Below are 24,602 nucleotides of genomic sequence, written 5' to 3'. Positions count from 1 at the left end.
GAGAAGACTGGTGGACCTATCTAGGAGGAGAAGACCCTGGTAGACCTCTCTAGACGGAGAAGAGCCTGATGGACCCATCTAGGCAGAGTAGACCCTGGTGCACCCATCTAGGAGGAGAGGTTCCTGGTGGACCCATCCATCTAGGAGGAGAAATCCCTGGTGTGCCCATCTAGGAGGAGAAGACCCTGGTGTACCCATCTAGGAGGAGAAGTCCCTGGTGTACCCATCTAGGAGAAGTCCCCGGTGTACCCATCTAGGAGGAGAAGTCCCCGGTGTACCCATCTAGGAGGAGAAGTCCCCGGTGTACCCATCTAGGAGGAGAAGACCCTGGTGGACCCATCTAGGCAGAGAAGAGCCTTGTGGACCCATCCATCCAGGAGGAGAAGAGCCTGGTGGACCCATCCAGGAGGAGAAGAGCCTGGTGGACCCATCCAGGAGGAGAAGAGCCCGGTGGACCCATTCAGGAGGAGAAGAGCCCGGTGGACCCATCCAGGAGGAGAAGAGCCCGGTGGACCCATCCAGGAGGAGAAGAGCCCGGTGGACCCATCCAGGAGGAGAAGAGCCCGGTGGACCCATCTAGGCTGCACAAGATCAATCTTCTTACAGAGCGTTCATCCATCATGTCGCCATGGCTCGGGATTCAACTGAAGGCAATTAAAGGAAAAGAAGACGATGCCGTTGTTATGATTGACTGCCCCATCTAAGAGGTTAAACTAATCCATTCTGGCTCCATTCTTAGTAGTTAAATTGTGGTGCCGGCTGTATAACGCAGTCTACACCTGAACCTGCTCCATACATGCAGCGTACGTGAGCCACAGATGCCACAAATTTCACGGTAGGCTCTGGCGTTATTTTGTGTGTGTACACGACGTCGTACCGGACTGGCTAATGAAAAAAGCAATGGAGGCTCTTCACGGCTCCCACAGATTACTATTATGGTAGAGCACATCCATTTGGACCATCTCTAGCAGATAATTTTAAAACTAAATCCACTTAAAGGGCTGTTGTTATACAAATTATTATTAATCTGCTGCATTCAAAAACTTAACTTTAATATTTGCATAAAATATTAACTATGTTCATGATCCAATTCCTCTTTTTTATCATTTATAAGATCTAAACAATTATGTCTGACCACAAAAAAATAAATAAAAGCAGCAAAGACCTGTTGTCATAGTAACTGATAGGCAAAAGACTATCTACGGTTAGCCACACTGAACAAAATTCCTCACAAGTCTGTCTACGGTTCGCAACAAGGGACAACATTTCTCACTTCTCACTAGGCAGGAAAGTTCGCGGCATCACGTGTCACGCCTTTCCTGCTTTAGCCAATCAATCGCCGAGGAGGGCGGAGTTTCCTCGAAGTGTCATGGCCGCCTCCAGGATCGTTTGATAGGTTTCTTCCCGGGGTCATCGAAGCGGCTGCTACCGGGAGACGGACGGAAGCCGGAGAGATGGGGACGGTGCACGCTCGGGTGAGGCCTGCAGGGGGCGGGTTATATCTGTATGTTGCATAGGGCCGTGCAGTGTAGGTTTGGACAGATATATGGAGGGGTATTAGTGCAGGGCAGTTATAACAGGACTGTTGGGTGGACCAATATGGCCGCCATTGGGGCGATTCCACTCAAATGTCTTATTGTCCTTGTTGCTTTGAGTTAGAAATGGAAAAGTCATGTTTTTCTGTGCAGAGAATAGTGTTTCCATAGTGATTTGTACCTATGCATCGCGGGACATGACCATCACTGGAACTTACCCTCTCCATACTGGCTCCTTCATTGTGGGGGGCTTCAGCACGCAGATCCCCCCCCCCCCCCCAATAACATCACACTTGTCTAAGGACATGTTCACACTCGTTTGTTTTTTTAGCAGATACTCTCCAAATCCAACTCAAAATTGAAAAAAAAAACAACCTCGGAGTTTCTGCTCTAAAAAGTCACTAAAAAGCCTGTGTGATCACGCACCAACGAAAAAAAGAATCTACCGTACTGTGTATACAGCTTCTATTCACACCTATGTGTCTCCATGGTAACAGACTACAAACAAGCCCTACGTAGTCTGCTGTTGCTGATCCCCCTCATCTGTCCTCTCTCTTGCCCATCCCCCCTCATCTGTCCTCTCTCTTGCCCATCCCCCCTCATCTGTCCGCTCTCTTGCCCATCCCCCCTCATCTGTCCGCTCTCTTGCCCATCCCCCCTCATCTGTCCGCTCTCTTGCCCATCCCCCCTCATCTGTCCGCTCTCTTGCCCATCCCCCCTCATCTGTCCGCTCTCTTGCCCATCCCCCCTCATCTGTCCGCTCTCTTGCCCATCCCCCCTCATCTGTCCGCTCTCTTGCCCATCCCCCCTCATCTGTCCGCTCTCTTGCCCATCCCCCTCATCTGTCCGCTCTCTTGCCCATCCCCCCTCACCTGTCCGCTCTGTTGCCCATCCCCCCTCATCTGTCCGCTCTCTTGCCCATCCCCCCTCATCTGTCCGCTCTCTTGCCCATCCCCCCTCATCTGTCCGCTCTCTTGCCCATCCCCCCTCATCTGTCCGCTCTCTTGCCCATCCCCCCTCATCTGTCCGCTCTCTTGCCCATCCCCCCTCATCTGTCCGCTCTCTTGCCCATCCCGCCTCATCTGTCCGCTCTCTTGCCCATCCCGCCTCATCTGTCCGCTCTCTTGCCCATCCCCCTCATCTGTCCGCTCTCTTGCCCATCCCCCCTCATCTGTCCGCTCTGTTGCCCATCCCCCCTCATCTGTCCGCTCTGTTGCCCATCCCCCTCACCTGTCCTCTCTCTTGCCCGTCCCCCTCACCTGTCCTCTCTCTTGCCCGTCCCCCTCACCTGTCCTCTCTCTTGCCCGTCCCCCTCACCTGTCCTCTCTCTTGCCCGTCCCCCCTCACCTGTCCTCTCTCTTGCCCGTCCCCCTCACCTGTCCTCTCTCTTGCCCGTCCCCCCTCACCTGTCCTCTCTCTTGCCCGTCCCCCCTCACCTGTCCTCTCTCTTGCCCGTCCCCCCTCACCTGTCCTCTCTCTTGCCCGTCCCCCCTCACCTGTCCTCTCTCTTGCCCGTCCCCCCTCACCTGTCCTCTCTCTTGCCCGTCCCCCCTCACCTGTCCTCTCTCTTGCCCGTCCCCCCTCACCTGTCCTCTCTCTTGCCCGTCCCCCCTCACCTGTCCTCTCTCTTGCCCGTCCCCCTCACCTGTCCTCTCTCTTGCCCGTCCCCCTCACCTGTCCTCTCTCTTGCCCGTCCCCCTCACCTGTCCTCTCTCTTGCCCGTCCCCCTCACCTGTCCTCTCTCTTGCCCGTCCCCCTCACCTGTCCTCTCTCTTGCCCGTCCCCCTCACCTGTCCTCTCTCTTGCCCGTCCCCCTCACCCGTCCTCTCTCTTGCCCGTCCTCCTCACCCGTCCTCTCTCTTGCCCGTCCCCCTCACCTGTCCTCTCTCTTGCCCGTCCCCCTCACCTGTCCTCTCTCTTGCCCGTCCCCCTCACCTGTCCTCTCTCTTGCCCGTCCCCCTCACCTGTCCTCTCTCTTGCCCGTCCCCCTCACCTGTCCTCTCTCTTGCCCGTCCCCCTCACCTGTCCTCTCTCTTGCCCGTCCCCCTCACCTGTCCTCTCTCTTGCCCGTCCCCCCTCACCTGTCCTCTCTCTTGCCCGTCCCCCTCACCTGTCCTCTCTCTTGCCCGTCCCCCTCACCTGTCCTCTCTCTTGCCCGTCCCCCTCACCTGTCCTCTCTCTTGCCCGTCCCCCTCACCTGTCCTCTCTCTTGCCCGTCCCCCTCACCTGTCCTCTCTCTTGCCCGTCCCCCTCACCTGTCCTCTCTCTTGCCCGTCCCCCTCACCTGTCCTCTCTCTTGCCCTTCCCCCCTCACCTGTCCTCTCTCTTGCCCGTCCCCCTCACTGGTCCTCTCTCTTGCCCGTCCCCCCTCACCTGTCCTCTCTCTTGCCCGTCCCCCTCACCTGTCCTCTCTCTTGCCCGTCCCCCTCACCTGTCCTCTCTCTTGCCCGTCCCCCTCACCTGTCCTCTCTCTTGCCCGTCCCCCCTCACCTGTCCTCTCTCTTGCCCGTCCCCCCTCACCTGTCCTCTCTCTTGCCCGTCCCCCTCACTGGTCCTCTCTCTTGCCCGTCCCCCCTCACCTGTCCTCTCTCTTGCCCGTCCCCCTCACCTGTCCTCTCTCTTGCCCGTCCCCCTCACCTGTCTTCTCTCTTGCCCATCCCCCCTCACCTGTCTCTCTGCTCCTTCCTATTAAAGGAGTATTTATAAAAATAGAGCAAACGGCCCATTTAGATTACAGATAGAAGCGAGTAGGATTTGTCTGTTACCATGGAAACTCATGGGTCTGCAGAGGAACTGTATACATAGAATGGTCTGAAGTATTTGTTTACACATTGAGGCTATGTTCACACAGTACTTTTTTTTTTTCCTGCTATCTTGGCAGCAAATAAGCTTTTTTTTTTGTTTTTATTATTTTTGCTGCAGATTTTGTCATTTGTCTACGGAACATGTTTAATAAAGTTAGTTTTATTCAATATAAACGCATGGCTGTTTTTTTTGTTTTTGTTTTTTGCATTTCCTCATTATATTCTATTGTGAAAAATCACAACATGAAACGCTCTGAAATAATTGACGCCGCAGTTTTCCAATTCAAGTCAGAAGAAAAGCAATTCTGTGCAGGGGATTCCTGACGTCTCCTCTTTTTCTGGACGTGTAAAAAGCAACTTTTAATTTGCAGAAAAAAGCTGCAATGTGTGAACACGGCTTTACTTTTTTTCTTTTGTAGTTTGCTTTGAAGTGCACTAAAAAATATATGGTTGCATAAGTTTACACACCCCTGAAATCTAAATCTGGGGGATTTGTCGGACCGGGGCGCGTTGCTAACGTTTATCTCTCCGCAGAGTTTGGATCCTCTTCCTATGGACGGGCCGGATTTTGGATCTGGAAGTGATGACGGTGATCTGGTGGAGGTGGAGCCGCTGAAGAAGCAGGAAATCCTAGAAAATAAAGATGTGAGTATGCGAAGGATGGCGGCGAGGATCGGAGGGGCCCTAAAGCCGGAGGGGCCCTAAAGCCGGAGGGGCCCTAAAGCCGGAGGGGCCCTAAAGCCGGAGGGGCTCTAAAGCTGGAGGGGCCCCGCATAGATCCCGGTGCTTTACAGGAGGAGACAAGTGGTATAACAATGGGATAATTGGGGCCCTGCGATATACACTGAGTGCAGGTCAATAAGGATGAAACAGCCGGGATCAGAGATTTCTCCAATCCCATGCATTAGTACTGGAGGGAGACAATAACATGAGATCAGTATCATCCGCCATCCAGCGAATAATCGCTCTGCCCGATCACCATCACATACATGTGACATGTTCCATCATCTTATACCCTTCCTTAACCCCTTCACGACCATGGACGGATATATCCGTCATGGCGCGTGTCCCGTTAAGCCCCGCCCCCTGCCGCGGGCAGGCGGCGGCGGTCAACACACACATCAGCTGTTTTCAACAGCTGACATGTGTGCCTGCTAGCCGCGGGTGGAATCGCTTCCACCCGCGGCCATTAACCCCTTAAATCTTGCTGCCAAAGTCTGGCAGCAAGATCTAAATGCGCGCGGCCATGTTTTTTTTACTTATCGCCGCCCCCACCGGAAGTCACGTGCGTGATCACGTGACTATCGGTGGTTGCCATCGTAGCACAGGGTCATGTGATGACGAAAAAAGAGGGAACCGGTAAACCAAATCAGATGAAGGAAAGACGTGATGACGCCTGCAGCTATGAAGTTTCACTTTCGTTTTCCCTCGGCACGGAGCAGAGGGAAAAAGAAAGTGACTGTATCTGCTGTTTACAGCTGTATAGCTGTGATCAGCAGATAGCGATCAGCGATCGGATTGCTGATCGCTATAGCCCCCTAGGGGGACTATTTAAATTAAAAAAAAAAAATTAAAAAAAAAAGTTTTAAAAAAAAAAAAACAAAGTTCAAATCACCCCCCTTTTCCCCCATTGAAAATTAAAGGGTTAAAAAAAAAATAAATACACACATATTTGGTATCGCCGCGTTCAGAAATGCCCGATCTATCAAAATATAAAATCAGTTAATCTGATCGGTAAACGGCGTAGTGGCAAAAAAATTCCAAACGCCAAAATTTACGTTTTTTGGTCGCCGCAAGTTTTACGCAAAATGCAATAACAGGCGATCAAAACGTAGCATCTGCGCAAAAATGGTACCATTAGAAACGTCAGCTCGAGACGCAAAAAATAAGCCGTCACTGAGCCATAGATCCAAAAAAATGAGAACGCTACGGGTTTCGGAAAATGGCGCAAAACGTGCGCCACTTTTATTGGACAAACTTGTGAATTTTGTTTAACCCCTTAGATACAAGTAAACCTATACATGTTTGGTGTCTACAAACTCGCACCGACCTCAGGCATCACACCCACACATCCGTTTTACCATATAGTGAACACCGTGAATAAAACATCCCAAAAACTATTGTGCCATCACACTTTTTTTGCAGTTTTTCTGCATTTGGAATTTTTTTGCTGTTTTCCAGTGCACCACATGGTAAAACTTATGGTTTCATTTAAAAGTACAACTCGTCCCGCAAAAAACAAGCCCTCATATGGCAAGATTGACGGAAAAATAAAAAAGTTACGGCTCTCGGAAGAAGGGGAGCAAAAAATAAAAACGGAAAGTGCCCCGGGGCTGAAGGGGTTAAAGGGAACCTGCCACCAGATTTCGGGCCTATAAGCTGCGGCCACCACCAGTGGGCTCTTATATACAGCGTTATAACATACTGTATATAAGAGCCCAGGCCGCTGTGTAGAATGTAAAAATCACTTTATAATACTCACCTAAGGGGCAGTGCAGACTGGTCGGATGGGTGTCTCCGTTCTCCGGTACCGGCACCTCCTCTTTTGGCCATCTTTGTCCTCCTTCTTCTGAAACCTGGGTCCTACGTCATCCATGTGCATCGGATTGAGGTCCCTGCGCAGGACCTCAATGCCAGCAAGTGTGGATGATGTAGGACGCGTCATGCACCCCGGCTTCAGAAGAAGGAGGACAAAGATGGCCGAAAGAGGAGGCGCCGCACTCGGAGAACGGAGACACCCATCCAACCAGTCTGCACCGCACCGTAGGTGAGTATTATAAAGTGATTTTTACGTTCTACACAGAGGCCTGGGCTCTTATATACAGTATGTTAGAATGCTGTATATAAGAGCCCACTGGTGGTGGCCGCAGCTTATAGGCCCGAAATCTGGTGACAGGTTCCCTTTAAAGGGATTCAAAAAGGCCAGGATAAGAGTTTACGCCAATCCTGTACATTAGTGCTGCAGGGTGACTATCAATAACATCCGTCCTGCAGCGAGTGATCCCTCTGTGCTATCACCATCACCATCACATGTAAGGCATTCAATCACCTTATACCCTTCCTTCATGGGATTAAAAAGGCCGGGATTAGCGTTTATGCCAATCTTATATATTAGTGCTGGAGGGTGACAATCAATGACATCTGTCATCCAGCAAATGATCGCTCTGCCCGATCACCATCACATACACGTACATCCAGATGTGTCACACAAACATGCAATACCCTTAAACCCTTCATTAAAGGGATTAAAAGGCCGTGATTAGACTTTATGCTAATCCTGTACATTAGTGCTGGAGGATGACTATCAACAACATCCCTCCTGCAGCGAGTGATCGCTCTGCCCAATCACCATCACATACATGTGAGACGTTCAATCATCTCGTATCTTTCTTCAAATTTTCTTCAAAGGGATTAAAAAGGCCGGGATAAGTGTTTTTGACACTCCTGTACATTAGTGCTGGAGGGTGATTATCAGCAACATCCATGCTGCAGCATATAAGCGCTCTGCCCAATCACCATCACATACATGTACATCCGGATGTGTCACAGAGACATGCAGTCACCTTATACCCTTCCTTAAAGGGATCAAAAAGACCGGGATTAGAGCTGATGCTAATCCTGTACATTAGTGCTGGAGGGTGACGATCAATAACATCCTTCCTGCAGCGAGTGATCACTCTGCCCGATCACTATCACATACATATGAGACGTTCAATCACCTTATACCTTTACTTAAAAGGATTAAAAGGCCGGGATAAGTATTTTCGCCAATCCTGTACATTAGTGCTGGAAGGGTATTATCAATAACAAACATGCTGCAGCAAATAAGCGCTCTGCCCAATCAGGATCACACACATGTACATCCGGATGTGTCACAGAGACGTTCAGTCACCTTACACCCTTCCTTAAAGGCATTAAAAGGCCGGCATCAGTGTTTTCGCCAATCCTGAACGTTAGTGCTGGAGGGTGCCTATCAACAACATCTGTCCTCAAGCAAATGAAAATGCCGGGATTAGAGTTTTCTCCCATCCTGTACATTAGTGCTGGAGGGTGGCCATGTTCCGGCGGGTGATTGCTCTGCCCGATCACCATCACATACATCTGCATCGGGATAAAGGGGCTCTTTCTTGTGATGTCCCTGATTGTGACAGTTTAACAAGGGGTTAAAAAAATTTAAAGGGACTCTCCTAATATTTTTTAACTTATTTCTTTTTCCAGGTGGTGGTTCAGCGCGTTCACTTTGAAGGTCTGGGGAGGACAAAAGAAGATCTGGTGATGTACGAGATCTCCGAGGTCTTCAAGGCGAAGAATCTTATTGATGTGAGTGCGGGGCGGGGGAGGGGATTTCTGCCATTGCTCGGACCCTTTACCAATTTTGACATTTTGTAGGTGATGAGGAAATCGCACGAGGCCCGAGAGAAGCTTCTCCGAATGGGAATATTCAGACAAGTGGAGGTGCTGGTGGACACCTGCCAAGGTGAGGGGAAGATGGCGCCCTCTGCTGGGCAGTATTGGTAGTTCTACCAATATAATTAGTATTACCAATGCTGACCAGCAGAGGGCGCCAAATACTATATATCTGTATAGGAAAGATCTGTGATGTCTGGAGCTTTATTAGTCTCCTTTACAGTCATCATTTAACCCCTTAATCCTCCCCATCTAGACGACGACGCTGTTCCCAACGGCCTGGATGTCACCTTCGAAGTCACAGAGTTACGGAGGGTCACTGGAAGTTATAACACGATGGTGGGCAACAATGAAGGCAGCATGGTACGATATATTCCGTATATACAATACAAGTAGTGGGCCGTTCCTCTGCGACTCCTCCTGGAAATGTATGAATAAAGTAGCACCCAGGAGGGTTGGGTTCCTGCAAAGTCTGTGGTGGCAGAATGAGACCAGTAGAGATGGTGACACCCACTTACTATATTTCCAGGAGGAATAACAGAGGAACGGTGTAAAGCAGAGCCCTGGAATAAGGCCAGTCCAGTGTCTCCTAATCAGACAGATCTGGAGATGGGGGAAGGGCCGGCATCTGCCTTAACTTTTGATTATTTTTTAAGGTTCTTGGACTGAAGTTGCCCAACCTCTTTGGTCGTGCCGAAAAAATGACCTTCCAGTTCTCGTACGGAACCAAGGAGACGTCGTACGGCCTGTCCTTCTTCAAGCCGCAAGTGGGGAACTTTGACAGGAAGTAAGAATCTGCGCCCCCCGCTGTATTGGACTTTAAGGGGGTTTATTAAAGGGGGTGGTCATCAATATCGGATCAGCTGCTCCGCCCGGACGTACAGTGTGGGACAGCACAGCTCCATACACCATGTAGTGGCCGTTCTCGGTACTGCAGTAGCACAGCTCCATACACCATGTAGTGGCCGTTCTCGGTACTGCAGTAGCACAGCTCCATACACCATGTAGTGGCCGTTCTCTGTACTGCAGTAGCACAGCTCCATACACCATGTAGTGGCCGTTCTCTGTACTGCAGTAGCACAGCTCCATACACCATGTAGTGGCCGTTCTCGGTACTGCAGTAGCACAGCTCCATACACCATGTAGTGGCCGTTCTCGGTACTGCAGTAGCACAGCTCCATACACCATGTAGTGGCCGTTCTCGGTACTGCAGTAGCACAGCTCCATACACCATGTAGTGGCCGTTCTCGGTACTGCAGTAGCACAGCTCCATACACCATGTAGTGGCCGTTCTCGGTACTGCAGTAGCACAGCTCCATACACAATGTAGTGGCTGTCCTCGGTACTGCAGTAGCACAGCTCCATACACCATGTAGTGGCCGTTCTGGGTACTGCAGTAGCACAGCTCCATACACCATGTAGTGGCCGTTCTGGGTACTGCAGTAGCACAGCTCCATACACCATGTAGTGGCCGTTCTGGGTACTGCAGTAGCACAGCTCCATACACCATGTAGTGGCCGTTCTCGGTACTGCAGTAGCACAGCTCCATACACCATGTAGTGGCCGTTCTCGGTACTGCAGTAGCACAGCTCCATACACCATGTAGTGGCCGTTCTCGGTACTGCAGTAGCACAGCTCCATACGCCATGTAGTGGCCGTTCTCTGTACTGCAGTAGCACAGCTCCATACGCCATGTAGTGGCCGTTCTCGGTACTGCAGTAGCACAGCTCCATACGCCATGTAGTGGCCGTTCTCGGTACTGCAGTAGCACAGCTCCATACGCCATGTAGTGGCCGTTCTCGGTACTGCAGTAGCACAGCTCCATACGCCATGTAGTGGCTGTCCTCGGTACTGCCGTAGCACAGCTCCATACGCCATGTAGTGGCCGTTCTCGGTACTGCAGTAGCACAGCTCCATACGCCATGTAGTGGCTGTCCTCGGTACTGCAGTAGCACAGCTCCATACACCATGTAGTGGCTGTCCTCGGTACTGCAGTAGCACAGCTCCATACACCATGTAGTGGCCGTCCTCGGTACTGCAGTAGCACAGCTCCATCACCATGTAGTGGCCGTCCTCGGTACTGCAGTAGCACAGCTCCATCACCATGTAGTGGCCGTCCTCAGTACTGCAGTAGCACAGCTCCATACACCATGTAGTGGCCGTCCTCGGTACTGCAGTAGCACAGCTCCATACACCATGTAGTGGCCGTTCTCGGTACTGCAGTAGCACAGCTCCATACACCATGTAGTGACCGTTCTCGGTACTGCAGTAGCACAGCTCCATACACCATGTAGTGGCCGTTCTCGGTACTGCAGTAGCACAGCTCCATACACCATGTAGTGGCCGTTCTCGGTACTGCAGTAGCACAGCTCCATACACCATGTAGTGGCCGTTCTCGGTACTGCAGTAGCACAGCTCCATACACCATGTAGTGGCCGTTCTCGGTACTGCAGTAGCACAGCTCCATACACCATGTAGTGGCCGTTCTCGGTACTGCAGTAGCACAGCTCCATACACCATGTAGTGGTCCGAGACTCTGCACCCCAGCGGTTCTCAGTCGCGGCAGCCGGAAATGCTCAGTTTTGGAGCTGCTCTGTCTTCTGATAGCGGCTAAGGCCTCCCATTCTAATCAATATGAGTTGGATGTGCAGTACCCGGCAGCGGACACTTTCAGAAGCTGGAGCAGCTCCGTCACGGAGCATTTCCGGATGCTGCGACCGAGAACAGTTGATCGGCGGGGGTGCGGGTTGTCAGACCCCGGCCGACCAGACATTGATGACCTCTCCTAAGGATAGGCCATCAATGTAAAGTACTGGACTACCCCTTTTAAAGTGCCTGTGATCTGAGCTGCAGTACCCGCAGTGACCACTACACGGTGTAAAGAGCTGTGCACAGTTTCCATCCTGCGGGTGTTTGGGGTCATATCCCCATTGATCTGATATTGATGAGGAGACAACGTTAATAGGAAAAACCTTGGAACCCCATTCACGCTGCCCCCTGGTGGTTAATTTCTCCCATTTCCAATTATGGTGAGTGCTAACATTTGCACCTAAATGGTGTTGCATGCCGGTTACTAACTCCCTTCTATTGTCTTTTTGTGCAGCTTCTGCTTCAATCTGTATAAAGTGACCGGGCAGTTCCCCTGGAGCTCACTGCGAGAGACCGACCGCGGCCTGTCAGCAGAAGTCAATGTGAGAAAGAGTATTAATGGGGTGGGGGGAGGAAACCGGTGCTGGTTCTATGAACCCTTTCATGACCAGCCAATTTTTCATTTTATTTATTTATTATTTATTTATTTTTTTCCTTCCTTTCTTCCTAGAGCCATGGTTTTATTTTTATGTCCACTTATCCCCCGTAGGAGGGCTTTTTTTTTTTGTTTGGACCTTTCAGTGTCGTCATCATTAATATATCATGCGATGCACTGGAAAGTGGAAACTAAAATTCCAAGTGCATTGAAATTACAAAAAAAGGGCAATTTTACTTATATAGTAAAATTGCCCTTTTTTTGCAATAAATAAAATAAGAAAAACAAATAAAAAAAAATATATTATATATATATATATATATATATATAAAATATATAATGTGTATATGTATGTATATATGTATGTATATATGTATATATGTATGTATATATGTATATATGTATGTATATATGTATATATGTATGTATATAAAATATATATATATATATATATATATATATATATATATATAAAAATATATTTTCTTTGGCGCTCCATTGGGAGACCCAGACAATTGGGTGTATAGCTATGCCTCCGGAGGCCACACAAAGTATTACACTAAAAGTGTAAAGCCCCTCCCCTTCAGCCTATACACCCCCCGTGCTGCCACGGGCTCCTCAGTTTTTATGCTTTGTGCGAAGGAGGCAGACATCCACGCATAGCTCCACAGCTTAGTCAGCAGCAGCTGCTGACTATGTCGGATGGAGGAAAAGAGGGCCCATAACAGGGCCCCCAGCATGCTCCCTTCTCACCCCACTCTTGTCGGCGGTGTTGTTAAGGTTGAGGTATCCATTGCGGGTACGGAGGCTGGAGCCCACATGCTGTTTTCCTTCCCCATCCCCCTTAGGGCTCTGGGTGAAGTGGGATCCTATCGGTCTCCAGGCACATGAGACCGTGCTCCATCCACAGCTCCTGAGGACTCTGCTGGATAGGAGCCGAGTATCGTTCAGGGACATGGCCCTGCTACTTTGAGGTACTCTGTGTCCCCGTGGGGACCGCGCACAGCAACACTCCAGCATTGCTGGGTGTGCTAGTGCACCGGGGACCGCGGCGCTGACTGCATTTGTGCCTTTACACACTGCAGCGTCGCTGAGTGTGTTAGTGTAGAGGGACTGCTGCGCTGACCGCCGCTGCCATTGTTATCACTGCGGCGCGGCTGGGACTGTTAGTGCGCCGGGGACTTCCGCGCCGACCGCGCTTATACGGCGGCCGCGCTTATAACTATAGTCCCCGGCTTCTGCGGCCTAGTCTCATTCTTTTCCCGCCCCCAGGCCTGCCAGTCAGGGGAAGGGCGGGACGCTGTAAAGGACATCAGCAACTGAGGCTGGAGCATGCTTTGCATACTCCACCCCCCTCACTCTGCACAGTGGGGCACCAGATTCCCGCACTTTCTAGGGCACGCCCACGGCCCCCTCCTCTCCTCAGGACGCCGGCAGCCATTCCTGTCAGCTCTGCTAACGCTGGAGAAGGGAGACAAGCTCAGGGAGACTCAGGCAGGAATTCTGGTGACCACACAACCGCATTGCGCGGGCGGTAAGCAGCACCTGAGGTGCTGGCCCCACTAGTGCAGAAGTGTACTTATAGATTATATGATTATAGGCTATACTTTACACTGTATGGTGCACGGTTGTTTTTGGCTATATACCCTCCTGTATTGCTCAGAGGAGACAACAGCATGTCGTCCACAAGAAGCAAGGGTGCCAAAGCACAGACTTACTATGCTGCCTGTGCAGCATGTACGGCTATACTGCCGGCAGGTTCCACTGACCCTCATTGTGTGCAATGCTCGGCCCCTGTGGCACTTACTCAGCCGGAGCCTCTGCTAGGGGTGGCCCAGGGAGATCCACCTGTTGACACTGTCCAGGTGACAGGGACGGAGTTTACAGTTTTTACTGAAAGACTTTCTGAGACTATGGCTAAGATATTAGAAGCCTTGCAGTCCAGGCCGGCATCTCAAGCCATGGGCACTGTGGAATCATTGCCCCCTGGTCCCCCTCAGTTGGAACAACAATGTCCTCCCGGGGTGTCTCATAGATCCCAGGGTGAGGTCTCTGACATGGACCGCAGCCCCAGACCGATTAAGCGAGCTCGCTATGATATCCCCTCGACATCATCACAATGTTCAGGGTCTCAGCGAGAGGACTCTCTGTATGATGAAGCGGAGGTAGCTGATCAGGATTCTGATCCTGAAGCCGCTCTCAACCTTGATACTCCTGATGGGGACGCCATAGTGAATGATCTTATTGCGTCCATCAATGAAATGTTGAATATTTCTCCCTCAGCTCCTCCAGTGGAGGAGTCAGCTTCTCAGCAGGAGAAATTCCGTTTCAGGTTTCCCAAGCGTACAAAGAGTATGTTTCTGGACCACTCTGACTTCAGAGAGGCAGTCCAGAAACACCGAGCTTGTCCAGATAAGCGTTTTTCCAAGCGCCTTAAGGATACACGTTACCCTTTTCCCCCTGACGTGGTCAAGGGCTGGACTCCGTGTCCCAAGGTGGATCCTCCAATCTCCAGACTGGCGGCTAGATCCATAATTGCAGTGGAAGATGGAGCTTCACTCAAGGATGCCACTGACAGACAGATGGAGCTCTGGTTGAAATCCATCTATGAAGCTATCGGCGCGTCTTTTGCTCCAGCATTCGCAGCCGTATGGGCACTCCAAGCTATCTCAGCTGGTCAGACGCAAATTGACGCACTCACACGTACGTCTGCGCCGCAGGTGGCGTCCATAACCTCTCAAACGTCGGCATTTGCGTCCTACGCTATTAATGCTGTCCTGGACTCTGCGAGCCGTACGGCGGTTGCAGCCGCCAATTCGGTGGCAATACGCAGGGCCTTGTGGCTACGGGAATGGAAGGCAGATTCGGCTTCCAAAAAGTGCTTAACTGGTTTGCCATTTTCTGGCGACCGCTTGTTTGGTGAGAGATTGGATGAAATCATCAAACAATCCAAGGGAAAGGAAACATCCTTACCCCAGGCCAAACCAAAAACACCCCAACAGAGGAGAGGACAGTCGAGGTTTCGGTCCTTTCGGGGGACGGGCAGGTCCCAATTCTCCTCGTCCAAAAGGCCTCAGAAGGATCAGAGGAACTCCGACGCATGGCGGTCCAAATCACGCCCTAAAAAGACCGCCGGAGGTGCCGCTACCAAGGCGGCTTCCTCATGACTTACGGCCTCCTCACACCGCATCCTCGGTCGGTGGCAGGCTCTCCCGCTTTTGCGACACCTGGCTGCCACAAGTAAAAGACCGTTGGGTGAGAGACATTTTGTCTCACGGTTACAGGATAGAGTTCAGCTCTCGTCCTCCGACTCGATTCTTCAGAACATCTCCGCCTCCCGAGCGAGCCGAGGCTCTTCTGCAGGCGGTGGGCATTCTGAAGGCATAAGGAGTGGTGGTCCCGGTTCCTCTTCAGCAACAGGGTCACGGTTTCTACTCCAACCTGTTTGTGGTTCCAAAGAAGGACGGGTCTTTCCGTCCTGTTTTGGATCTAAAACTGCTCAACAAACACGTCATGACCAGGCGGTTCCGGATGGAATCCCCCCGCTCCGTCATCGCCTCAATGTCCCAAGGAGATTTCCTAGCATCGATCGATATCAAAGATGCTTATCTTCACGTACCGATTGCTCCAGAGCATCAGCGCTTCCTGCGCTTCGCCATAGGAGACGAACACCTTCAGTTCGCGGCACTGCCGTTCGGCCTGGCGACAGCCCCAAGGGTTTTCACCAAGGTCATGGCTACAGTAGTTGCGGTCCTCCACTCTCAGGGTCACTCGGTGATACCTTACTTAGACGATCTGCTGGTCAAGGCACTTTCTCAAGAGGCATGCCAACACAGCCTGAACGTTTCTCTGGAGACTCTCCAGAGTTTCGGGTGGATCATCAATTTTCCAAAGTCAAATCTGACACCGGTCCAATCGCTGACATATCTTGGCATGGAGTTTCATACTCTCTCAGCGATAGTGAAGCTTCCGCTGGACAAACAGTGTTCACTACAGACAGGGGTGCAATCTCTCCTTCAAGGTCGGTCGCACCCCTTGAGGCGCCTCATGCACTTCCTGGGGAAGATGGTGGCGGCAATGGAGGCAGTTCCTTTTGCGCAGTTTCATCTGCGTCCTCTTCAATGGGACATCCTACGCAAATGGGACAGGATGCCGACGTCCCTAGACAGGAACGTCTCCCTCTCTCAGGCAACCAAAGCTTCCCTTCGGTGGTGGCTTCTTCCAACCTCATTATCGAAGGGGAAATCCTTCCTACCCCCATCCTGGGCGGTGGTCACGACGGACGCGAGCCTGTCAGGGTGGGGAGCAGTCTTTCTCCACCACAGGGCTCAGGGTACGTGGACTCAGCAAGAGTCCTCACTTCAGATCAATGTTCTGGAGATCAGGGCAGTGTATCTTGCCCTAAAAGCGTTCCAGCAGTGGCTGGAAGGCAAGCAGATCCGAATTCAGTCGGACAACTCCACAGCGGTGGCTTACATCAACCACCAAGGTGGAACACGCAGTCGGCAAGCCTTCCAGGAAGTCCGGCGGATTCTGACGTGGGTGGAAGACACGGCCTCCACCATATCCGCAGTTCACATCCCGGGCGTAGAAAACTGGGAAGCAGACTTTCTCAGTCGCCAGGGCATGGACGCAGGGGAATGGTCCCTTCACCCGGACGTGTTTCAGGAGATCTGTTGCCGCTGGGGGATGCCGGACGTCGACCTAATGGCGTCACGGCACAACAACAAGGTCCCAACATTCATGGCTCGATCTCAAGATCACAGAGCTCTGGCGGCAGACGCCTTAGTTCAGGATTGGTCGCAGTTTCAGCTTCCTTATGTGTTTCCTCCTCTGGCACTGTTGCCCAGAGTATTACGCAAGATCAGGGCCGACTGCCGCCGCACCATCCTCGTCGCTCCAGACTGGCCGAGGAGGTCGTGGTACCCGGATCTGTGGCATCTCACGGTCGGCCAACCGTGGGCACTGCCAGACCGACCAGACTTGCTGTCTCAAGGGCCGTTTTTCCATCTGAATTCTGCGGCCCTCAACCTGACTGTGTGGCCATTGAGTCCTGGATCCTAGCGTCTTCAGGGTTATCTCAAGAGGTCATTGCCACTATGAGACAGGCTAGGAAACCAACGTCCGCCAAGATCTACCACAGGACGTGGAAAATATTCCTGTCGTGGTGCTCTGCTCAGGGTTTCTCTCCCTGGCCATTTGCCTTGCCCACTTTTCTGTCCTTTCTTCAATCCGGATTGGAAAAGGGTTTGTCGCTCGGCTCCCTTAAGGGACAAGTTTCAGCGCTCTCTGTGTTTTTCCAGAAGCGCCTAGCCAGACTTCCACAGGTACGCACGTTCCTGCAGGGGGTTTGTCACAGCGTCCCTCCTTACAAGCGGCCGTTAGAACCCTGGGATCTAAACAGGGTGCTGATGGTTCTTCAGAAACCGCCGTTCGAGCCAATGAGAGATATTTCTCTCGCACGCCTTTCGCAGAAGGTGGTTTTTCTAGTAGCAGTCACTTCACTTCGGAGAGTGTCTGAGCTAGCAGCGTTGTCATGCAAAGCTCCTTTCCTGGTGTTTCACCAGGACAAGGTGGTTCTGCGTCCGGTTCCGGAATTCCTCCCTAAGGTGGTATCACCCTTTCATCTCAATCAGGATATCTCCTTACCTTCTTTTTGCCCTCATCCAGTTCACCAGTGTGAAAAGGATTTGCACTTGTTAGATCTGGTGAGAGCACTCAGACTCTACATTTCTCGTACGGCGCCCCTGCGCCGCTCGGATGCACTCTTTGTCCTTGTCGCTGGCCAGCGTAAAGGGACACAAGCTTCCAAATCAACCCTGGCTCGGTGGATCAAGGAACCAATTCTCGAAGCTTATCGTTCCTCGGGGCTTCCGGTTCCCTCAGGACTGAAGGCCCATTCTACCAGGGCCGTGGGAGCGTCCTGGGCCTTGCGACACCAGGCTACGGCTCAGCAGGTGTGTCAGGCAGCTACCTGGTCGAGCCTGCACACTTTCACGAAACACTATCAGGTGCATACCTATGCTTCGGCAGATGCCAGCCTAGGTAGGCAAGTCCTTCAGGCGGCGGTTGCCCACCTGTAGGACGGAGCCGTTACGGCTCTATTATGAGGTATTATTTACCCACCCAGGGACTGCTTTTGGACGTCCCAATTGTCTGGGTCTCCCAATGGAGCGACAAAGAAGAAGGGAATTTTGTTTACTTACCGTAAATTCCTTTTCTTCTAGCTCCAATTGGGAGACCCAGCACCCGCCCCTGTTTTTGTGTACACATGTTGTTCACGTTGAATGGTTTCAGTTCTCCGATATTCCTTCGGATTGAATTTACTTTAAACCAGTTTATAATTTTTTCCTCCTTCTGGCTTTTGCACCAAAACTGAGGAGCCCGTGGCAGCACGGGGGGTGTATAGGCTGAAGGGGAGGGGCTTTACACTTTTAGTGTAATACTTTGTGTGGCCTCCGGAGGCATAGCTATACACCCAATTGTCTGGGTCTCCCAATTGGAGCTAGAAGAAAAGGAATTTACGGTAAGTAAACAAAATTCCCTTCTTTTTATTTTCTTTTTTATTTTATTTATTGCAAAAAAAGGGCAATTTTTTTACTATATATATATAATTTTTTTTTTATTTTTTTTTTTTATTTACCATGTTTACTGCACGGAAAACCTTACCTGTTTGTAAGATTCCCCAAACATGTTTGTTTGTTTTTTATTCTTAGTGGTGATTTGAACTTTTATATTTGTAAAAAAAAAAAGTTTCATAATTTTAGAAAACACTTTTTTTTTATTTCTTCACTTCTTACTGCATTTAATAATACTTGAAGGTACAATCGTCTGATCACTTGTACCATACATAGCAGTGCATGAGCACTGCTATGTATTGTGAAAATCCCAATCTCCTATGAACACTAGCTAAATGCTGCCTTTCACAGGAGATCTGTAATGACAGACACAGGGGTCATCTACTGATACCTTCCCCCCCCTCCGGCTTTGTTGACAACCCATTGGCGCCTCACAATCACGTGATGGGCAGGAGGAATGCACCCTCCACCACATGCCGCAGGTGGAGCTCTGTTTCACCCGTGGAAAGATGCAGGCTCGGCGTGTGAGCCTGCATCATAGTCAGGGACATGACGTATGATCATTGGTAAATTTAGAGGGATTGCTCAGGATTCAGTGTAGGTTTGCAGGTGGTATTGTAGCTCAATCCTCTCCATCTCCTTTCTGCTTGCATTTTTTTTCCAGTTTCCAATATGGAAGACCAGTCACACCCTGAAGTGGGAAGGCGTCTGGCGAGAACTCGGCTGTTTAGCAAGAACCGCTTCATTCGCCATTCGGGAGGAGAGCGGTCACTCCCTGAAGTCTTCCCTCTCGGTCAGTGTCTTCTGTTCCATTCTTACAGAGGTTCACGTGGGTCTTATAGGCTCTGATGCCACCAAATCCCTCCCTGCGGTGACCACGAGAGCCGCGGCCACTGACTACTGCTGCCCCTATATCTGACCATCGGATGAGATGTCCAGGACATGTTAGAACCGGGCTTCTCCATATTGACGTGTTTTTTTTGTTTACAGCATTCAATGATGATTGATTCCCGCAACTCTACAATCCTGCCAAAGAGGGGCGCCCTACTGAAAATCAACCAGGTGACGCCATCTAATGACCCTAAGATGATTGATATATGATGTATTAGAGAGTGGGATATCCAATAATGCGGATGTGCAGCAGAAATCTCTGGGCAGTATCCAAGGGGTCTGAGCTCTGTATACAGAGGAGTGATGAGCGGGCACTACCATGCTCAGGTGCTCGTACCCAGCATCTAGTCACTTAGCATGGTAGTGCCCGCTCATCACTAGTTACGAGTACTGAGCACCCGAGCATGGTAGTGCCCGCTCATCACTAGTTACCAGTACTGAGTACCTGAGCATGGTAGTGCCCGCTCATCACTAGTTACTAGTACTGAGCACCTGAGCATGGTAGTGCCCGCTCATCACTAGTTACCAGTACTGAGCACCTGAGCATGGTAGTGTCCGCTCATCACTAGTTACGAGTACAGAGCACCTGAGCATGGTAGTGTCCGCTCATCACTAGTTACGAGTACAGAGCACCCGAGCATGGTAGTGCCCACTCATTACTAGTTACAAGGACATAGCACCCGAGCATGGTAGTGCCCGCTCATCACTAGTTACGAGTACTGAGCATGGTAGTGCCCGCTCATCACTAGTTACAAGGACAGAGCACCCGAGCATGGTAGTGCCCGCTCATCACTAGTTACAAGGACAGAGCACCCGAGCATGGTAGTGCCCACTCATCACTAGTTACGAGTACCGAGCACCCGAGCATGGTAGTGCCCGCTCATCACTAGTTACGAGTACTGAGCACCCGAGCATGGTAGTGCCCGCTCATCACTAGTTACGAGTACTGAGCACCCGAGCATGGTAGTGCCCACTCATCACTAGTTACGAGTACCAAGCACCCGAGCATGGTAGTGCCTGCTCATCACTAGTCCAGTACTGAGCACCCGAGCATGGTAGTGCCCGCTCATCACTAATAGAGAACCTACAGTTGTAGAAACCATTTCCCATATAATCTCGCACGTATACGGTACATACACTATATGCCTATTTGTGCTTTGCAGGAACTGTCCGGTTACACCGGAGGAGACGTCAGCTTTTTAAAGGAAGATTTTGAACTGCAAATTAACAAGCGTCTCGCCTGGGACTCGGTGAGATGAGTGACAGATTGATGAAAACTTCCTTTGTTTTTCTTCATGTTCCGTTAATTCATATTGTGAATGTACGGAGCAGGCTCAGGAGCTGAGCCTGCTCCTCAGAGGGCTGTGTTATACTGCCAGCACGTGCTTCTAACAGCAGCGACCGGAGCTAGCTCCTATCATTTCTGTTTACACATTTACATTACACAAAACCTTCCTTCACAATGCGAGGTGCTGATTGGTTACCATTTAATTCAGGTGTCTACTGAAGATCCCTTGTAGCCATCTTTGTACTTTTATGAAGCCCAGCTCTCGGTTGAGATCCATGGGAGATCGCCATTTCTACTATATAACTTTATACTGAAATATTGCCATATATAACAAAGTGATTAAACCAATTGTAGGTTCAAGTCCACTAGGGAAAAACAAAGTTAATTTCCAAAAAACGCTGCTCTGGTCCTCTCCCGGACCACATTGACCGCAGTTGTCGGCTCACACAGCGCCTCCTCTGTAGACCAGAAGTCCCTTTCTCAATGTAAGTCTATGAGACACAGAAACAGGCCATCATAGACTCGGCATTGAGAAATGAACGATCCACAAAGTGAGCTGGAAACCGCTGCGGTAACGTAGCCCAGCAGAGGACCGGAGCAGCGCTGGAAACGGGAGAAGACGGCGACTAGTAAGTATTTTATTGTATACACTGAACATACACTACTGATAGCATATGGATGGGGAAATAAAAAGGAAAAACAAACGTGGGAGGGGTACGTTGAGTAATAAAACGCCGGCTGCCTGCAGCCACCACTAGGGGGAGCTTATTGGATTGTATTTGAGCTCCCCCTAGTGGCAGCTCTGGATTTTTATAATTTTAACACTGTGCTGGAGAAATTTTGTTAAAAAAAAAAAAAAAATGCCCATTTATTTTTTTTTTTATTTTTATTTTTTTTCTTTGCTTGTTCAGTTTTTATTGATACTAGTCTTTCTCCGTAGGTGCTGTCCACGTCTCTCTGGGGCGGGATGCTGGTCCCTCTTGGAGATCGGCCGTCCAGTATTGCAGATCGGTGAGTAGTAGATGGGACGAGCTGCCATTTGGTTGACGTGAATGTCTATTATTGTTATTTAGCGGTTAATCAAGATTTATCTTTTCTGTGCAGGTTCTATTTGGGAGGGCCGACAAGTGTGCGGGGATTCAGTATGTACAGCATCGGACCCCAGAGCGAAGGTCAGTACTTCACAGCAGATGACAGATGGGGGGGGGGGGGGGTTATAATCTAAACTGAATGGCGGCTGCAACTTGGGTCCAACATCATGGAGAAAATCAGTACAGCGCCCCCCGGTGACTACAGCTGGGTATCGCTGTGTAGACTGGATGCCTCTCAATATCAGACCAACTCCGATCGCCACTGATTAACCACTTAGGTAGAGTGCCAATGGCAGCCGAGTGCGTGGGGGCCGCTCCATGCACCTAAGGATCATTATTTGTACTCCATACTGCTACCCAGAAGTCTACAAGTGATCAAACCTATATAGTACACTGTTTAGGGGAGTAATTGAACCTTTTTATATTATACACATATACAGTGTGTCCACCATATCCTGTCCACCACCATTAACTTGAGAACGGCGGCAGCTATAGGCATAGAAGTGGTGTCTAGGTATAGTAAAGTAGCCATGCACTACACAATGAAACCACCTATAGCGCCACCTGGTGGAAAACAACGGAGTTAGCATTTTTATCTCGAAAACGGAACGAGATAGAGAAAAAAAGTGAATTACAAAATTGTAGGGCATCATCAATTCAATACGAATCGACACCTTACATACAGAAATGCTATGATATGAAACCCATGACCCCCAAAAACATTGAATGCTGGTCACGCACACGGCGCTCATTACTGGCCCCCGTCAGTTGCAATGCACATCTGGACTCTGCACAGCATACTGTATCTTGCTGCACGTTGTGCAATATGGTAGGTGACACGTCTGCACAAGCCTCTGTGATACGTGGTCGTAGGTCCTGCAATGTTGGTGGAGGGGTCGCATACACCTGCTGTTTGATGTGACCTCACAGAAAGAAGTCCAATGGGGTCGGGCCAGGTGAGCGGAGGCCCCTCCACACAGCCACCATACCCAATGACTTGTAGGAAGGTCTCCATGAGGTATCGCTTCACGTCCGCAGCCTTGTGAGTTTTACACGTTCTTATCATAGCATTTCTGTATGCAAGGTGTCGATTCGTATTGAATTGATGATACCCTACTACTTTGTAATTCACTTTTTTTTCTCTATCTCGTTCCATTTTCGAGATAAAAATGCTAACTCCATTGTTTTCCACCAGGTGGCGCTATAGGTGGTTTCATTGCGTAGCGCATGGCTACTTTACTATACCTAGACACCACTTCTATGCCTATAGCTGCTGCCGTTCTCAAGTTAATGGCGGTGGACAGGATATGGGTGGACACACTGTATGTTTCATACTACTGTATAGTGCACTGTTTAGGGGAGTAATTCAACCTTTTTATATTATAGACATGTATATAATAAAGTTTTTGAATTACTCCCCTTATCAGTGCACAATATGGTAGTATGAAAACTACAATTCGGCCTACGCAAATCAAGCCCTTATAAACCAGGTCTGTTGGAAAAAAATGAATTGTCAAGGGGTTAATGTCCTTATGAGTGAGCTGGAACACAAAACCAGAAGTGTTGTCATAGGGACACAGGAGCTGTCGTTGAGCCATTGAGATCTCTTCACTTCTTGCACTTCGGTTATGATGCCTTTGTGATCTGTGGTTTGTACTCTATCCCTGCAGGTGACTATCTGGGTGGCGAGGCGTACTGGGCCGGGGGTATTCACCTCTACACCCCCCTACCCTTCCGTCCTGGCCGCGGCGGTTTTGGCGACCTCTTCAGGACACATTTCTTCCTTAATGCTGGAAACCTCTGCAACCTGAACTACGGTACGGAGAACGGGTGAATGTGAGAGGGGCCGCACCCAGAGCTGGGGAATGGTATAATATGGTCTCTTCTTTCCCAGGCGACGGCCCCCGAGCTCACCTCCGCAGGTTGGCCGAGTGTATCCGCTGGTCGTATGGTGCCGGCATCGTGCTACGACTCGGAAACATCGCCAGACTGGAACTAAATTACTGCATCCCCATGGGCGTCCAGAGCGGAGACAGGTACGTAGGAGAAAACCCCATCAATTACACTAGTGCTCTCTGTTATCAGCCATTTCGATCTAAGGGAGATTGATTAGTATCCTTGGGCACGATTTTAACCCTTTCCAGCATTATGGTGTGGGGTTTAGGAGCTGTACGCGCACAGTCTACTGCACTGGCCAGGATCGGAGCCAACTCTGTTCCAGGCCGGTTAACCGTTTAGATGCTACAGTCAATAATGATCAGAGCGTCTAAACTGTATCATTCTATAAGCTTTTAAAAAAAAAACAAAAAAATGATTTCGAATTGGTCTTGTGAACCCCGTCCTATGTTGTCAGCTTCACCCGTGTCTTCTCCTCTCCTCCAGGATATGTGACGGGGTGCAGTTCGGCGCTGGGATCCGGTTCCTGTAATTCTTGGACAAGTTCACCGCCAACATCCAAGCTCTTCCCTTATTTAAAATCAGAAATTTGGTTTTCTTTTCGCTCCCTCAAAAATTGTTAAAGTTTCATGTATGTAATATATTTTATGCACAGACTGGCCGTACTATTCAAAATAATAAACAGTCCATTTTGGATGGATTTAAAGGGGTTGTGGTCCAGTCTGTGGTGTTGTTGTCTGCGCTGGTTAATAATATACCGTATTTTTCGGATTATGAGACACTTTTCCTTCCAAAAATTTGGAAGGAGAATGAGGGGTGCGTCTTATAATCCGAATGTAGCTTACCGAGAGGATGTGGAGAGGGGTAG

General features: G+C 50.1%; 1 protein-coding gene across 1 annotated transcript; it reads left to right on the top strand.

Moving 5' to 3' along the window:
• The first annotated feature begins 1,341 nt into the window (after positions 1-1,341).
• On the top strand, positions 1,342-24,443 carry SAMM50 (SAMM50 sorting and assembly machinery component). Its single transcript, XM_075342151.1, has 15 exons — positions 1,342-1,475; positions 4,874-4,984; positions 8,558-8,659; positions 8,729-8,816; positions 9,003-9,109; positions 9,403-9,533; positions 11,850-11,937; positions 19,233-19,361; positions 19,559-19,630; positions 20,623-20,709; positions 21,688-21,758; positions 21,852-21,919; positions 23,509-23,655; positions 23,733-23,874; positions 24,221-24,443. Exons 1-15 carry the CDS (start codon positions 1,455-1,457, stop codon positions 24,264-24,266), a joined length of 1,410 nt encoding a protein of 469 aa, XP_075198266.1. The 5' UTR covers positions 1,342-1,454; the 3' UTR covers positions 24,267-24,443.
• Positions 24,444-24,602: the final 159 nt, after the last annotated feature.

Source organism: Anomaloglossus baeobatrachus, chromosome 4 (assembly GCF_048569485.1).
Source record: "Anomaloglossus baeobatrachus isolate aAnoBae1 chromosome 4, aAnoBae1.hap1, whole genome shotgun sequence".
Taxonomy (NCBI): Eukaryota; Metazoa; Chordata; class Amphibia; order Anura; family Aromobatidae; genus Anomaloglossus; species Anomaloglossus baeobatrachus.
The sequence above is the reverse complement of the archived record's forward strand: the minus strand, read 5'-3'. Positions and strand labels throughout refer to the sequence as shown.